Here is an 18621-nt window from a genome sequence, read left to right as displayed (position 1 = left end):
GTCAACCTAAATCACTGTCGATCTGCTCAAGAGTTGCTGAAGCAGACAAGAGTATAAAAAGGCAGATGTGGCGACAGTCTGTTAGCAGTATAAAAACATAAGCGCTGGTATAAGGATTTCTGAAAAAGAAAATAAAGCTGTCATATGGACCTGGGGCAACGTCTCCCAAGAGAAGCCGCTCCTGGAGAAATCATCCTATAGGCGGGCGAAAATATGTGGCTTATTTCTTCAATTGCTATCACAGTATCGGCAGTAAGTTCTGACAATAATTCACGCAAATAAAAGGAAGCAGGTTCAATCTTGTTTAATCAATGTACCGTAGCTCAAAACCCGGTCTAATATATTCCATCGTTAGCATAACTGAAAAGCAATCAAATGCTATTGCTGATCACTTACCGATGACCTAGCCATGCCACAATGCTATATAGAGATAGCTCAGACAGCCTTTTCTGACCTTTCGGACAGACACTACCTTAGAGCTCTAGTGCAGCTACCGCGGCCTGCCAAGGGATCGTACCATCGAATAGTTATATTCTGTATGAATTTCATACTACAGGATCACAGAGAGGTATTTCAATTCGAAGTGGTTGAGGTATAGATAGAATTAGAATTACTTCTTCAGATTTCAGCCTCATTCAGAAAGTTTAGTGTACTGCGATAGCAAGACTGGCCGTGGTTTCACTGACCTTAGTCCTGCTGTTATTACAGGGAATACTACATGCAATATCAAATGAAACGTACATGGTTCTACACTAAATATGCGGCACCACTGTACTTTTAGAGCTCCGTGTGAAAGTAAGTGCATGTTAGAAAATAAATTTTTCAAAAAAACAAAGGGGGGAAGCCTTTCCGAAATCATGGATCCGCTCTTGGTGTGGTGTCTTTCGTATTGTCTAAAAATAGTTGATACTAACAAAAAAATCCATAGTGAAGTTCAGATAATGCAAAACGAGGAGATGTATCATGAACCTGTTTATCTATAAGTAATATAAATATTTTTAGTTCAATTTATAATAATTTGTTTCTTAAAAAGGTGCAAACTTATTGAAGTGTTTTGTTAAAATAATTATCAAGCCATTTCTCAATAGCCGGAATAGCTTCATTGCTCCATTTGACTTCTTCTTTGATATTTCTTACAGATGTTTGAATAATATGCTCTGCACTATTAAAATGTCCTCGGAATGTTCTGTATAGTTGTGTAACCTTGTCATACCCTTGCTGAGTTGTAAACATCCCAGTAGCTGAACTTATTAGATTGTCCCATATATTGGTTTCATTTTGAAAACTGTGAGAGTAAAATACTTCTTTTTAAATTAACCCTGTTTAGGGGTTGTTTTGTTTTACTTACCGAACATTTATTTCCATAAAATTATACGACAAAACCTCGAAAAGAGTTTGATATCCAACAGATTCCTTGGCTAATGTTCTAATAATTATATATAAATCCCCGTTAGAGAATAGTGGGTTATTTTGTAATAGCGTCAAATTTAGTAACTGATGAATTTTATTTTCTTGTAACGGACATCCAGCTACTGATTTCAGGAGAAATGTTCTTTCGCTCTTTATTCCATTTTCAGGGAAATGTAGCACATAGTTCAGAATGAGTTCCCACTCTTTCATTGTACCCCATCTTAAAATTGGACATATATGCAGATTTTCGATTCTACAAGTAAAATGTTAGTAATGAATTATATATTGAATAAAAATATTTTGAAAGAATATATTGACCGTATTCCAAAATCTAAAGTGTTTTGATTCATCCATTTCTCAAAAGTATTACGCGCTTCTTCAATACACGGTTCATATCCACCTTTGCAAAGAAACTCCCTTGCTAATTTTCTTAAATTAGTTTTCCAATGGCTTCCATTGCCCCCTTCACTGCTTAGGTCTTCATAGAGTGGTGATAAGAGACAAACGACGTATTGCTAAAATTATGTGTATTATTAAAATTATGTTCGATCAACATGTCGACATGCAGTTTTAAGAAAAATCTATTTTTAATAGGAGATGCAAAACATCAAATAAAGAATCAAAACTTCTTTCTGATAAACCAGTTTTCGTAGTGTTATTCTACAATATTCGTCAATTGAATTAACTGTAAATGAAATGGGAAAAATCAATATATTCTTATTTAAAGGAAAAGTTAAATAGAGGGCCGAAAATATTTAATTACATTAGGGGAAGGGGTTTAAATCGATTTCATTCACATTCAGCGCTAAACCATATTTTGGGTAAGAAAACTTGTACATTTAATTTCATAAAAGTTCGATGTTGTTAAAGCAACAAATAATATAAAAAGGTGAAAAACAATACGAATTCGTTGATTTATATGGAAATATGGTATATGAGGAGACCATTTAGTTAGTTACCTCATCCATGGTTCACTCCATTTAATTGACTGTAGGAATCAATAAGGTCCTCTAGATAATTTTTCCGTTTATAAGTTTGAAAATTACATGCAATATTTAAAAAACATATAAATAAGCCCAATTGAATCCTGCAGCAATTACATTTAATAAAATTAAATATATTAATGTTTCAAAAATTATTTAATTTAATATAGATTTTACAAGGAAAAGGAATCTTATTATTATAATCACAAATTAGGCCCCATAATAGTAACAGGCATGACAGACGAATCTTTTTTGCATCTGTGCTTGTTCTTTCTTGTTTTAATAGAATTATAGAAACAATAAAACGTTCCAAAAGCACAATTTACCAGGTTATGAGCCTTGGTCCAAATTCCTGAGGTTCAAATAAATTAAAGTAAAATGAGTTCGTCTCCATTTAGTATTCTCTCATGCAGCATCCAGGTATGGTCAGTCACGCCGGGAGAAACAATGTGTCCAGAAGGAGGTGCAGAAGACAAAGCTGTAGTTTTGTGGAAAGACAAAGATGAGAAGGCGACTGCAACTATAATATTAAGTGTAACGTTAATGCAAATAGCCCATGTGAGGAATCGCCAGACATCAAGTGAAGCATGGAATACTCTTTGCGAGATTCATAGGCCAAAAGGGCCTGAGGAGTCTCGAGATGACGTAAGTTTAATTCAATAAAAGTAAAGTTAATAGAAGAGGGCGAACAGCGAAAATCTTGTGGTACGGGAAATGCCGAAGGTAGCGTTCAAGCGTTGATGATTCGAGAAAATTCTGACAAAAATTAGTTCAAGTTCGAAATCAAATAAAATACGCAGCGCATCAAACAAAGACATCAAAAGCAAGAACAAACGTCACAATCTGAAATACTACAGTTGTGGGAAAAAAGCCCATTTCGCTACTCAGTGCAAAGAAAGGCAAAACGCAGTTAAGGAAAGAAGACAACTTCAACAAATGTAATGGCTTGTTTGCTGCGATCAGTAGAAATTCGCTTCATACTGGTGCTTGGTGTGTCGACAGTGACGCAACCTCTCATTTGACTTGTTGACAACAACAAAATGTTGGCGACTGGCTGACTTGTTGGGCGTTTGCCGGGTAAATACCTTTGGGTGAAGGCAAAATTTGAAGATTTATTGTTCGACAACGTCGAATGGTTTACAATCAAATTTGTATCTTATTAACTTTTATTATAGGTCATGGACTAAATTAGTTTTATAACAATATTTTACTTCCCATCAACGAGTATTATATTAAAGTCATACACAAATAAGCACAAATAAGACATATCTGACATAAAAACAATTGAAGAGGCTAAATTTAGTACATTGAGTTGAGGTGAAAACGAGCGGATTCAATTCAGTAGAGATACGAGGTTTGGACCAAGGTCTAAATATTGTGCCTAATATTGTATTGTGTTTTTAATTATGAACAATAAACAAATGATATATCAAATTGCATATCTATTTAAATGTTTTACAAAGAAAACGTCTAATTCCCACTCAATATTAAAGAGCATATAAAATCGTAGATTTTTACTTCTTATGTACATACATGCGTATACTCTCCGCGCACGTATTGTTTGCTACGTAGTGTTTTATAAATTTACAAGTAACGAATTATAAGATTTTCACTAATACACACGCATTACGGGTTGCCTACTATTATTATACTGCTAAAACGTCCAAATGCCTCAAATCTGCTACAGTGTGTTGCCGTGTTATGTTTTAAAATTTATAACATTAAAAATTAATTACAATACATATTCAAATATTTTTCGATCATTAAAATTCCTAAAGATTAAACTTATATTTAATAAGTATATCGCTGTGGGTGATTTGGAATATTTTATAAATATTATTTAGTAATTAGAACATTGTTTGGATTATTATTATTGTTGTTCATGAATTGAATTTGGTTTTATATATTCATTTTGGTTTTTGTTGAACTAAATTATTTCGATTTATATGGTTAATGTAATTACTATTCATTAAGTGTACCTGATTTTATATATATACTTTTTTCTAGTTTCTATATGTTATGAAAAGTATATTGATTTAGAACTGTTTATATTATATTTGTGAATATAGGCCTCTTGGGGAACCGAACACCCAAAAAAGATAGGTAACACGCCTACATTGCATCCTCAGAGGTGGTGAGGAAAAGCAATAAATATGCAATAAACTTTTGTTTGGTAAATATTCTTGAAAATTGTCATTAGGGTTTTCCATTACAAATACCTGTTCACAAAAAAGTTATGGAACTACATTGCTTTTATTTACATCTCAAGTAGTCAAACAGCAACTGACACTGTCATCGATTCTACCAGAGATAAAGATATTTATTCTTAATACATGTTGGATATTTTAATTACCAAATATTATTATTTTGTCCGATCTGGCTACAACAGAAAATGTTATAAAAAACCGCAAATTTTGAGGCGCCCTCACACTGGAAAGAGTTGGACATCCCATTATCCCTGGTTTCTACGGTATAATAACTGTCGCAAGTGCCCGCGGGCTATAAGCTCCTGATCACTGGTCTAAACCCATTTCATTCATATTAAGTGCTAAACCACATAATTTTAATCTTTAAGTAAGCTTTTTCATTTAATTTCACTAAAATATCACTCATTTTAGCCAACGTAAACGATTTAAAGATAGGTGGGAAGTCAAAAATCACTATATATATTGTATATTGGGGGCAGAAAAGGCCTGGGCTAATTGCAAAAACTTATTTTATAAATATATAACTCATACATTGACCGACATATTCGGCTTATTGTTTATCAGAACAATGAAAACCATTATATGTAGTATATGAGGAGAGATATTGCAGACTTGAAAAAGTTCAAAAGTAATATAACTTATGTTTTTTTTAAATTCCTCCCACTGTAGATATGACGATGTTGATTTTATGAAGTCAACGGTACGTTATTCCACTAGAATAATGAATATCATTATACGAAACAAAAATCGGTTTAAGTTCCTAATATTAATATTAAAAGGCGAGTTACGATTTTCGATTTCCAACCTCACATGCATATTTGTTATATTGTTTGAATGTTTAATGCATTTGAATCAATAATTGTATAGTAAAAATGAAAACTTAGGAAATTTAACAATAAATAAAGATTTAACATGATTTTTTGCTAAGTCGACTCATATAAAAGTTTTCCCAGGTCAAAGTCCAACCCTAATTCGTAAATAAAAATGTATACATTTTATTACATTATTTTACAAAATTATGCGTTCCAAAGTAACCAGTAAAAAAGTAACCAAGTAAACTCTAGTGGCGCCATCTATATGTCGACTTGTGCGTTAGAATCTGCTATCCTTTATCGACTTCCTGTAAACATGACATTTCATCTATTGGAAGTGAAGTTATTGTGTTTTAAGTGTCAGTATGTTTTTGTCATCGGCGCGAAAATGAACTTCGAACAAAGAGCCAACATTAAATTTTGTTTTAAAATTGGTAAAACTTTTACCAAAACGTTTCAATTGGTGAAACAAGTTTATGGCGATGATTGCCTATCCCGTAGCAGAGTGCATGAGTGGTTTCAAAGATTTCAAAGTGGTCGCGAAGACATAAATGACGATGAACCCAAATCCAACAAGTAAGGAAGGGCTAAGTTCGGATGTAACCGAACATTTTATACTCTCGCAAAGTCAAATGGTATACTCGTTTGAGATTTCTTTGTGGATTGACTGATATTTTCGGTAGAAGGTCAACTATAGGCACTGGGGTCCACATATTTAGTACTTAGGGCTTTTAACAGTTTTAATTCGATTAAGACAATTTTCGGCCGCAAGGTGGCATACTTTAATTGCATTATTCACGCAAAGTTTTACCCCGATATAATCATTGTTACCTGATTTGCATAGTGGAAAGTGAAAGAATCAGATGGAATTGAAAATGGTGTTACATGGGAAGTAAGCGTGATTGTAGTCCGATTACGCCCATTTTCGCACTATGACATAGAAACATGAAAAGAACTTTACGCACCGAATTTGGTTGAAATGGGTTAAGCAGATCTCAAGATATGGGTTTTCACCTAAAAGTGGGCTGTGCCACGCCCACTGTCTAATTTTGAACGCGGTTCCTATAAAGTCATCTTATACCATCTCAGAGATAAAATTTAATGTCTCTGGCGTGTTTAGTGCTTGATTTATCGCGCTTTTAGTAGTTTTTAACAGTACCGTTATATGGGGAGTGGGCGGAGTTGCCACCCGATTTCAACTATTTTCACACCGTCAATAGAAGTGCTAAAAACATATGCTTCCAGTGAATTTTGTTATTATAGCATTAGCGGTTTAGGAGATATGCACATTAAACTTATTAGAGGCGGGACCACGCCCACTTTTTAAAAAAAAATTTTAACTGCAGATGCCCCTCCCTAATGTGATCCTGTGTACCAAATAACAGTCTTGTATCTTATTGCGGAGCTTAGTTATGGCAAGTTATTTGTTTTTGATTAATGGCGTTTTGTGGGCGTGGCAGTGGTCCGATTACGCCCATCTGCAATACCAACCGTCTCACGGTACCATGAAACATGTCTACCAAGTTTCATAAAGATATCTCAATTTTTACTTAAGTTAGAGCTTGCACGGACGGACGGACAGACGGACGGACGGACAGACGGACGGACGGACATACGGACGGACGGACAGACAGTCACCCGGATTTCAACTCGTCTCTTCATCCTGATCATTTATATATATATAACCCTATATCTAACTCGATTAATTTTAGGTGATACAAACAACCGTTAGGTGAACAAAACTATTATACTCTGTAGCAACAGGTTGCGAGAGTATAAAAATTGCGCTTGGAGAAATCAAAAGTGAAGACAATGCTAATCGGACCATTGCCACGCCCACAAAACGCCATTAATAAAAAACACATAAATTGCCATAACATCATTATACCACAAGGTTATATATCGGTCAATATGTGAGATATTGTGATTAAACTAAAGGAACATAGTTTTCTGGTACCAGTATTTATTCATGCCAAAAAATCAGTAACCACTAGCCTCCATATACGTAATAAAGGGTGATTCATTTTGAGGGTCCCTACTTTTTTAAAGAAAAAACAAATTTAATGAGGAATGTTTATTATCATTGGAAAGAATATTCTTAGGCATTTATTTTTTTAAATGTTCTTTCAAATATTGGCTGCGGCTACGTCACAGATGGTCCATCCGTTGAGTAAAATTTTCGATGACTCGTTCGAGCATTTCGACTGGTAACTTGCGAATGACACGTTTTTTGCTCCAAGGCCTGAATCGAAGCGGGATTGTCCGCAGAGCCTTAAGACTTAACACAACCTTACAGAAAAAAGTCTAACGGTGTGATATCTCTTGGGCTTGGTGGCCAATCGATCGACCCAAAATGTGACATTATCGACACACCGAAGTGTTTTCTCAATAAATCCATTGATTGATATGATGTGTGGCAAGTGGCGCCGTCTTGTTGAAACCAAATGTCGCCGAGATCACGAGCTTTAATTTAAGGCATCAAATAGTCGATTATCATGGCGCGATAATAATCGCAATTGACGGCTACGTTCTCACCGGCATCATTTTTTAAGAAATATAGACCGATGATTCCATCGGCCCACAAACTACACTAAACTGGTTTTTTTCCGGATGAAATTGCAGCTCTTGAAACCCTTCAGGTTTCACTTCATCCCAAATGCGGCAGTTTTGCTTGTTTACTGCCCATTGAGCCAGAAATGGGCCTCATCGCTGAACAAAATTTTGCTCGAAAACGTCGGATCTTGGAACTTTTCAAGAGCCCATAGGGCGAAGCGATGTCGCTTCAATTCTCAACGTCATATTCGCTAAGTCCTTCTATACGTAAGTCCTAGTTGCCGCGATTGACGCCGAGTCGACGTTCCACGGTTTTCGTGTACGCTCTCAGCTACGGCCGCTATATTTTCTTCACTGTGTGCTGGATGTGGTCTATTCGGTCGAATACGATATTATCCAATAATGAATTCTGTGTCTCAAGACGGGTGATGGTGTTGCGAATAGTACGCTCAGAAGGCCGATTATGTAGACTATAAATTGAGCGAAGCGCGAAACACATTCTTTACAAAACGTGAATTTTTGTAATAAAGTTGAACGATCCAGTATTTCATACTCTTGCAACTTGCAAGGAACAAAGACAGAGGAACACCTTCAGGTTTTGAAACTTTGTATCAAACTAAGGAAAGTATCGCCGTGATTTCATTCATTTAAGGAAAGATGATACACTAATGTTAGAAAAAGATTCTTTCTTGATTTCATTAAGATTTCTTACATATTGGCGTGGTCGTCATCCGATTTCGCCCATTTTTGCAGTGTCTAACGTGAATGTTTGGGTAACCTCACACATATGGTTGAAATCGGTCGGGTAGTTCCTGAAATATAGGATTTTACTTAATTTGCACAACAGATCCTAAAAAGCACTTCTTACCATTCTGATTGTGAAATTTAATGCTTTTGGCTCATTTATTCAGTGAGTTATAACACTTTTAGTAGTTTTCAACATTACCGTTATACGGGGAGTGGGCGTGGTTATTATCCCATTTTGCCCATTTTCACAGAGTTTGAAAAGGTTATAAAACCACTTCTTCTCAGCTTAAGTTGATATATCTTAAGCGGTTTGGAAGAAATGTACATTAAACCATTAGGGGCGGAACCGCGCCGACTTTTAAAAAAAATTGTTACCCACAGGTGTCCACGACCACTGCTAAAAATGTTGCGAAAGAATTAGACATCCATTATTCGAAGAAATCGTGAATAAATTCTTCATTTCGATCATTAACTAAAACTTAATTTTATTGCTATATTCTAGTTCGCGTCAACTAAAATTATAAAAAAAATTAAGATACACGTGATATAAACTCAACCGAAGAGGCTAAATTTAATATGTATAGAGTTTATATGGGAAACGTCAACCAGGAGATCGGACATCATTTTATTAGGGATATGAGGCTTAGACAAAGGTCTACACCAATTTCATTCTAATTCAGCGTAATTGTTAAGAAAACTTGTTATTTAATTTCATTAAAATATTACAATTTGACTAATCTGATCGGTTTAAATACAGGTGCAAATACGGAAATCATTTTATGGGGTATATTGGGGATAGAGAAAGGGACGGGCTCATTGCATTATTTTGACATTGCTCAGATATACTCGAGAACATATTTTGAAGAAATTTTTTATATATTGTATATAAATAATACTTACTGGCCAGCGTAAAATTTGTTATGATAACGAAAAACATAATAATTAGTATATGAGAGTTGGGATTAGTATTAACCGGATTTTATTTACTTTTTTAGCCAATACCACATACCATTAATATGCCACAGACTAATAATTTGCTCTCAGGGTTTCAACAAGGTATCTCACCTACCATCACCAATCATATGGATGTTCGAAAATCCTGATGTCAGTTATATTGGGGCTAAGTCAAGTTTTCGTCCAATTTAAACAATACAAAATACACTGAGTAAAATATGCTCCCTTATTTTCATTGATAGAATAACTCACGTATTGGCCGATATATGCGACTAAAGTCATCTGGAAGTTCAAAAAGCTTTATATCTATATTCTATCCCGTTATACTAACTGGTGCTTTTTATACCCTGAACGGGTATATTAATTTTGCCACGAAGTTTGTAACACCCGGATACCATATAAAGTATATATATAAATGATCACCGTGACGAGCTGAGTTGATTTAGCCATGTCCGTCTGTCTGTCCGTCCGTCCGTCTGTCCGTCCGTCCGTCCGTCTGTCCGTCTATATATACGCGAACTAGTCCCTCAGTTTTTGAGATATCGATCTGAAATTTCGAACACTTCTTTTTCTCCCAAAGAAGCTGCTCATTTGTCGGAACTGCCGATATCGGATCACTATAGCATATAGCTGCCATGTAAACTGAACAATCGGAATCAAGTGTTTGTATGGAAAACTTTTTCATTTGACGAGGTATGTTCACAATATTTGGCATGAGTTTTTGCTAGAAGAAGTAATGCAATCTCCAAAGAAATTTTTCACATCGGATTACTATAGCATATAGCTGCCATATAAACTGAACGATCGGAATCAAATTCTTGCATGAAAAAATTGTTCATTAGATAAAATATCTTCACGAAATCTGGCATTGATTTCTCTCAATGGCATATAGCTGCCATACAAAATGACAATCTAAATAAAGTTCTTATATGAAAAAAATTGTTTATGACAAGTTATCTTCACGAAATCAAGATATCGCTACAATTTTCGAACGAATTGTTCATATCAGACCACTATATTAAACAGCTATCATAGAAACTGACCGATCAAAATAAATTTTTGTATTGAAGTTTTTAGTATGGATTATTGCTTAAGATGTGACTTCAATCTTCAAACGAATTGTTAAGATCGGACCACTATAGCATACAGCTGTCAGATTTAACCACTTTACAAATAATATATTATAAACAAATCAGATTAATTAATTATTTATACTGTCCAATTTGAGCTTTCAATAAAAATTATCTTATATCTGCCAAAAACTGTTTTGCTTGTGCCAAAAGTAAGGTGTGACATGTAGCTAATTGGGACAATAAGTTGAAAAATGTGTTAAGAATAGATACATAAGAGTAAGGAGCAAAACTATTATTTAATTAACCATAAAATAAACGAATCCCTAATTATTTAAGATATATTATTATTTATTAATAATAATAGGGAACTACCTTTGTAAAGATAATTATTCCGTTTTAAAACCCTAATTAGCTGATGGGTAGGTACAAAACAAAACCTAGGTCGAAGAGTAGGTAGGAAGTAAACATAGTTTGCAAGTTAGGTAGAAAGTATAACCTAGGTAAAAAAGAACTTCTACAATGCACTTTCTGTAATTAACACATTAGTATTCCTACGAAAGTTGCTTGATGATACCAAGAAGGGCAAAAGAGTTTACAGATGTGAAATCGGGCTCTAAAACATTCAATAAATAGGACCCAACGCATCGGATCACTTCAGTTTACGCGAGCAGCTTAAACTTTCAACAACGCATATAAGTTTCAAAATCAACGAAAAAATCCTTTTTTAAATAATACGCATTCTTTTAATTATATTATTATTACTTAATTTATTAATATTTTAGTATATTTTTTATTTGTATAATATTTTTTAATAATTTTTGAAAATGCCAAGAGTATCTAGGCAATCGCAGGAACAAAGACGTCGCAATGCTCTGAATCGAAGCCGACGACAATATAGTCAACATTTGGAAAATAATAGACAAAGGAACGCTGACTATATTGCAGAATTACGCAGCTCAAATTTGGAGTACCGCAATGAGGAGAGAACTCGTGATTCCACTAGACGACAGAACCTACTTCACAGAGCAGCAGCGTAATACAGTAGGTCATTCAGATAGACGTTTGAGTCCAGAATATAGAGCAGCGGCGCAGGAGATCATCCCGACGACGCGATGCCAACGGCCTTATAATATACTACAAGCAAGATAGGTGCCCAGGTCTATCAGAAGGATCATTTTCAAGAAACGACACCGGTTCAATAAACATTTACTAACTGTTAAACGTAAACAATTCAACAGTTTCCATATCACTTGTGTACAGGAACCCCCGCTATAGACTTCCGGAATTTAGAAACCAAGTGGAAAATAATATCCGTCAGATAACTGAACAGTATAATGGACCGTCAGTAGTCCTTGGTGACTTTAACATATGTCGCCTAACAGCAACTGATGATTTGGTGGCTCCATTGCAACAGTTAGGATTTCAATCTTCATGGGCTAAGGTCGCCACAACAAAACAGGAAACAGCAATAGATTGGGTATGGACAAACATGGATTCTGCATGACCTCATGTATCACATATGAAACACCATATAGTGACCATGACGGAATATTTTTAAGCTTTAGAAAATAGATATATTATATATATAGATATATGTTAGATTCAATATTATTAAATTTAAGTTTGTATTATAATATAAAGTGTAAGTCATAGATGTAATTATTGTAATTTATATATCATATAAAAAAGTATTATAGAATAATAAATATTGTTATATGTTATATATTTTCTAATTTCTATAAATGTTATAATTTGTTTTGTTTTCCATTAATTTAATGTGGATAATCAATCAGCTTAAAAAATTAAAATTTATGTAAATGTCTGAAAGATCTATTTACCACAATAACTAACCTTAATTCGAATAGAAGATTGTTTATAGCAAAGAACCTGGTTAGAAAGAACTGGCAAAATGCTTTCCGTTGGATGCAAACCGTTGGCAAGTCACGTTTTCAAATGTAGTCATACGAGTTGAACCTGTGAAGGGTATTATAGCTTCGGCGCAGCCGAAGATAGCGTTTTCTCTTGTTTTATACTGCAATGTTAAAGAATGAGATGGAATTTAAAACTAGGACCACACACACTTTTAGGATTTTCACACCGCAGATGCCTCTCCTTAATGTGATTCGTTGTGCCAAATTTGAGTTCAGGGGCTGCCGAAGGAATTCTAATAGAGTTGTGGCGAGAAATAATACCACAGCTTCGATCGCCTAGTCAAAAACAGCTGTTTAATAAATCTCAAACGACAGTGATAATAGTCTGACTGACTAGTGAAAATATAAAATGTAATCTAATCACTTAAATAACTTTCCACGATATTTGCTAACGATATCCACAGTAAAAGCTAAGAGTACGTAATTTGGCAGACTTGTTCTCTAATACATACTTAGCAATGACAGTGAAAATAAAGCCAACTATATCACTTATCTTATAAAGTCTTCAATTGAAAAGTTAAGAGCTCGTAATTTTGCAGAATAGTCCTCTAATATAATATATACCTCCCATACAAAAAAGCACCAAATAAGTTTTAAGTATATTTTAATAACAAGTTGATCCCGCATTCGAAAAATATTTTCCATTTTATGAATTACAAATTTCAATTAAAAACTCGAAGAGACATGAAAAAAGTCGTCCGTATTTTGTTTGTAATTACGTGCGCCGGCAACCGAAAAATAAAATAGCTGAATCATCGGTTGTATGAAAGATATGGGATTTAGTTGTCCGATCTGGCCGATTCCGGCAAATTATATATTAAATTTCCTCAGATATCTCAAAAACTAACGAAGAAATTTTTATATAATATTATTAGGCGCCCTCCGCGGAGCTCCGGTACGCTCGCTTCGCTCGCTCGCCTACGTCCGCCCCCCGCCGAGCGCGAGCTAGCTCGCTCTTATGTTAGTTGATTCTCGACAGCAGCAGAAAACTTTTATATATAATAGAGAGAAATTTTTATATGACATATAACAGCGATCAATTTCTTAGCGAAAAGTCCGTCTTTCTATTGACCCAAGGACAATAGGAGTGAAAAACTTAAACTATTAATTGATAACGGGCTATCCAAGAGCTATAAAAAGCCCGTACCAGAGCTTAAAGGAATATAGTTAACTGTTTCATCCAAATAAATTTACGGCTGTCAAGTATAAATTAAAAATTAACATTTTCGAAGTGGCCGCGGAATTTTTTATATTACCCAATCTAACATCATCCGATGGTGTATTTGCACTCGATTTATTGAATAGGGTACACGCTTCTATTGACTTTTAAACTAATAACAATTGCGCATGATTACGGTAAGGACATCATTATATTTATCACACTCAAATAGTGCTTATTTCAAGTACCAAATCCGTGTTTAGTCGATAACACCGTCGCTACCGCGTATTACGGAAAAGTAAATAAAAATAACTTATATATATATGAAAAAATACGTAGAAAAAAGCAAAAAAGAGAAGTACAGGGACCAAGAAATAAAATCACACAAAAATATAAATACATACACACATAAGTTAACACAGTTTGGTGTTGCTAAGACAACGCATCAACAACCATTGCCTCACATATTAATGAACACCAAAGACGGTAGTTGCGTAAACAATCATCCCACAAAATAGGTCGTATCAACTGAAGTACGGAAGGGAGGAATGTCGGTGACTGTTTGAGCTATAAGTATAAGTTCAATTTGATATAGTAAAGTCAAGCCAACCACACGGCTGTGAAGAAATATTTAATATCTTATTTGATTTAACTGGCGCCCAACGGATCCAAAACCCACCCAATAACCAACTCACAGTAACTTCAACAAACTAACTAATGGAATTAGTAAATATAATATTAGTGTAATATTGCAGAAGAATTGTTTTGTTTTTAATAATTTATGAGCTTCTTCAAATTGTGTTCTACCGTTAACAAATTATTGTTGCATGTTGAAAATAATGTAAAATTTCACGTTTATATTTTACAGATTCCATGTATAAGAATAAATTTCTTTCTCCGTCAAAGTGTTTTAGAATAACTTTCCTAAATAAGGTCGTTCTGGCATGGCTCATTTAAAATAAGTGAAAATGAGTCCTTTGTTGTGTAAATCGTTGCACTGATTATAGTTAATATCAAGAAACTATAAAAGCGATTAGTTGCCTGTACCACGTCCCCCCTTAGGTGATAACTAAATGGACCAGCTGTTCGAAAACATAGAGGTAGGGAGCAGCAGAAGTGAAAATAGTTTTGAGATAAATGGCATTAAACGCCGAGCAATTGCAAGTTATAGTAGGGAGATAACTAAGGTAAAAACCCATATTTTCAGAAACGACAATGAACGATTAGTGGGATCCCCCAGACACCTTGGCACTCTCGCAAGCATCAGAAGTCAAAGACGAGCTACAGGAACTCTTCCAAATAAATTTTTTAGGTATAAATCCCTGCTACCATTCATAGAAAGGATAATAGCAGGGAAAAAAATGAAGCTGTTATTCGATACAGGGGCATCGAAGAATTGAAAAATTAGGGTCAGTGCAAAATACTTTCGTTGCAAAATCAATTCATGGCTTTAATAGAACAAATAAAAAATGTATCGTCAATTTGTTTGATACAAATACTAAATTTTTTATACTTCCCTTCTTATCAATCTTTGATGGAATAGTTGGTCTTGGTCTGTTTACACAGGCAAACGCCACATAGATTTTAGGAATAAAATCATTCGAACCAACACTGTTTTCGCAAACCCTAACGAGTCACTCCCGTATATTACAAATACTACTATTCGCACCGAAAGTGACGACCCAATTTATTCAAAATTACTCGTATACCCTTACCTTATGGGCGTAGCAGACTGCGTCAACGCGTAAATACGTGATTTACTTCAAAATAATTAACCCGTCTGGGGGTTAATCCTGACATCACGAAGCCGTTCGATATAACGACGGACGCTTCATCATTGGATTTAGGAGCAGTCCTCTCTCAGAGCGGAAAACCAATTATCATGATTTCCAGAACTTTAAAGGACAGGGAAATTAATTTCGCAACTGATAAGCGAGAGTTATTGGTCATTGTTTGGGCCCTAAAAAGTCTAAGAAATTACCTCTATGGTGTGAGTAGTCTAAATATTTTCACATATGACCACTTACGTTTGCGGCTTCAGATCGATACCCAACTGCCAAAACAAAGCGCTGAAAAGCCTTTATTAACGAACAAAATGGCCAAATATTTTATAAACCTGGCAAAAAAAATTACGTTGTTGACGCTTTGTCACGCCAAAATATATTTACATGCCTTGGAGGAAGTAGTACAATCAGACGCCGCTACAATACATAGTGCAGCGTTATTGACCTATACAATCGAAGCAAGCGAAAAACCACTCAATTGCATTCGGAATTCAATTGTTTTCGAGGAGGCTAAATTTTCACGAAAACGAAATTATATATTTTTCGGGGGAAAAACTAGACGTTTAATTCACTTCACAGATACAAAGTCTCTTATTGACAAGATAAAACTTGCTTGCTGCTTAGCCAGCCTTCAACACGAACTAGTTACATGGTTTCCATCAACTAGGTCGGGCACTGTAAAAATGGTGCCAGATATTATAAACAACAATGAGCGAAGATAAAAAGTTATTGCCGAACATAATCGCGCTCACAGAGCCGCTCAAGGAAATGTAAAGCAGATACTTTGTGACTACTACTTTCCCAAAATGGCAAAACTACCAAGGGAAATTGTTATAAATTATAAAACCTGTACAAAGAACAAATAGGATAGGCACCCACGCAAACGAGAAATGGGTATAACCCTAGTACCGTCTATACAGACGAAATGCTACATATTGATATTTTCTCCACAGATAAGAAATACTTTCTCACAGTTATTGATAAATTTTCCAAATTTGCGGTAGTATACCTCGAAAATCGTAGACGTCAAAGTGCCAATAATACAGCTAATGAACATTTTCCGAATACAAAAACTATATATTGCGATAATGAGGCATCTTTTAATTCCGAAACAATCACATTCTTCATAGAAAACTAGTTCGGCGTCGATATTGTAAACGCGTCGCTTCTCCACAGAAATGATTGGAACTACCTAAGGCCTACTAACAATTTTTCAATGTACGTAGAAATAACGGAACAAGCAAAGAAGCTTACAAGTCGCTTAACCCAGCACACATGAGAAAGATATTGGATGCTGTTGGGCAGTGCTCTGAAGGTGATTGCCATTGAAACAACATGAACTCGTAGATTCGGAAAATATACAGGTAGAAATAAACACAAAGACACAGGAACAGATAAAGAAATTAACAGAGGCAGTAAACACACTCATAGGTAGTTTAAAACCAACCCAAACCACTACTAGCTAGAAATGGAATCATAATTTCCGAATTAAAAACACTGATATTGTTTATAACCCTTGTAAAGATACAAATAGTTACTCTAGGAATACTAGACTCTAAGGATTTAGAAAATAAAAATTAAATATCTTATTTGATTTAATTTATATACGTGTGACAGTAAAAGAAGTGCAGTGATTAAAGTAAAAAATTATACATATATATAAATAGTGGAGTGCAGTGCGGGCGCGAAACTGAACACAATACATAAATATATAAAAAAGTGGAAGCGATAATAACAGAAACAATACACCCACACTTGCATATAAACAGAGAGACCTGCACACTACAACAAAAAAAGGAAAAAATAAGAACAGGGACAAATTCAAAAAAAGACATAAAAAGGGCGGTTGTTAAAAAATTACTAAATACAATTAAATTTAAACATAAATACAAGCCGGTATCAACAAATTCCAAATACGATTATTTTAGTTATTTAATTGACAACTCTTATTACGTTAAAAGAGTTACGTTCATACATTTATACTGAAATTAAAATTAAGGCAAGAGGAAAATTCAGGCATCCACCTCAATATGTCCGCACACGACACAGAAATCTTTCATGGGGGTTATGAACAATGGCCATCCTCCCGAGACATGTGTACAGCCGTTAACATAAATCATCTAAAATTGTCGCAAACACAACAATTTTATCTCCTACGATACAAGACAAAAGGTCAAATAGGCGTCATTGTAAGATAGTTCGCATTAAATAACGACAAATTCAATTTGCCTTGGGAAGATCTTAAAGGGAGATACGTAAATAAAAGAATATTGTTCGCCAAATAAGTAAATCATAACATACTAATAAACATGCGTAAATTTCAAAAGTGAAGACTTTAGAACAAACAGGGACAAATTCAAAAAAAGACATAAAAAGGGCGGTTGTTAAAAAATTACTAAATACAATTAAATTTAAACATAAATACAAGCCGGTATCAACAAATTCCAAATACGATTATTTTAGTTATTTAATTGACAACTCTTATTACGTTAAAAGAGTTACGTTCATACATTTATACTGAAATTAAAATTAATTTTACCCGAAGTAATAAACTCTTATTTATATATAGGAAACTATTGTATGAATTCGATCAGTCGACACTGAGAAAATTTGAATTTATTTCAATATATTTTCTAAATGAGCTCAGATTCAAAAGAATCCAAATCGATTCAATCTCTAAAAGGTTCGAAAATGAGTTCTGGAGAAAAAACAGTCTTAACGATACTGTACTCGATTTTCATCTTCACCGATTCAAGACAATTCTGAATCGGTATTAGAAATCAAAAAAGAAAATCTTTTCAAGTTCTAATCACGTCTCCAAGCTGAAATGACGCAATAGTAGAATCTGACGATTTAAATTTACCTATATAATTTAAAGTTTTAAATCCTCGGCTTACACTAAATAGGAAAACTGTTTAGACCAGTTTGAAGAAACAAAAACAATGATTTCTGATCAATTAAAATAAATTAAAGCAATTGTTTTTGGAGTAGATATTCTAAGCCTACAA

At 34.4% G+C, this 18621-nt stretch overlaps 1 protein-coding gene across 7 annotated transcripts in view; it reads right to left on the bottom strand.

Annotated features, from left to right (window-relative positions):
* Nucleotides 1–959: 959 nt before the first annotated feature.
* The window catches only part of LOC106623794 (aminopeptidase N), a 206452-nt gene continuing 188790 nt past the window's right edge, over nt 960–18621 (bottom strand). For 6 of the 7 annotated variants that reach the window (XM_036374026.2, XM_036374027.2, XM_070113019.1 and 3 more), the window contains 3 exons: nt 1729–1925; nt 1349–1663; nt 960–1285 (listed from right to left, as the gene is read on the bottom strand). In XM_036374026.2, coding sequence (XP_036229919.2) covers nt 1042–1285; nt 1349–1663; nt 1729–1925 — 756 coding nt within the window. In that variant the 3' untranslated portion in view covers nt 960–1041. Of the gene's footprint in view, nt 1302–1348; nt 1664–1728; nt 1926–18621 lie in introns of all 7 variants that reach the window. The other variant, XM_036374029.2, reaches the window with a different exon arrangement.

This window comes from Bactrocera oleae, chromosome 2, assembly GCF_042242935.1.
Source record: "Bactrocera oleae isolate idBacOlea1 chromosome 2, idBacOlea1, whole genome shotgun sequence".
In the NCBI taxonomy this organism is placed as follows: domain Eukaryota; kingdom Metazoa; phylum Arthropoda; class Insecta; order Diptera; family Tephritidae; genus Bactrocera; species Bactrocera oleae.
The sequence above is the reverse complement of the archived record's forward strand: the minus strand, read 5'-3'. Positions and strand labels throughout refer to the sequence as shown.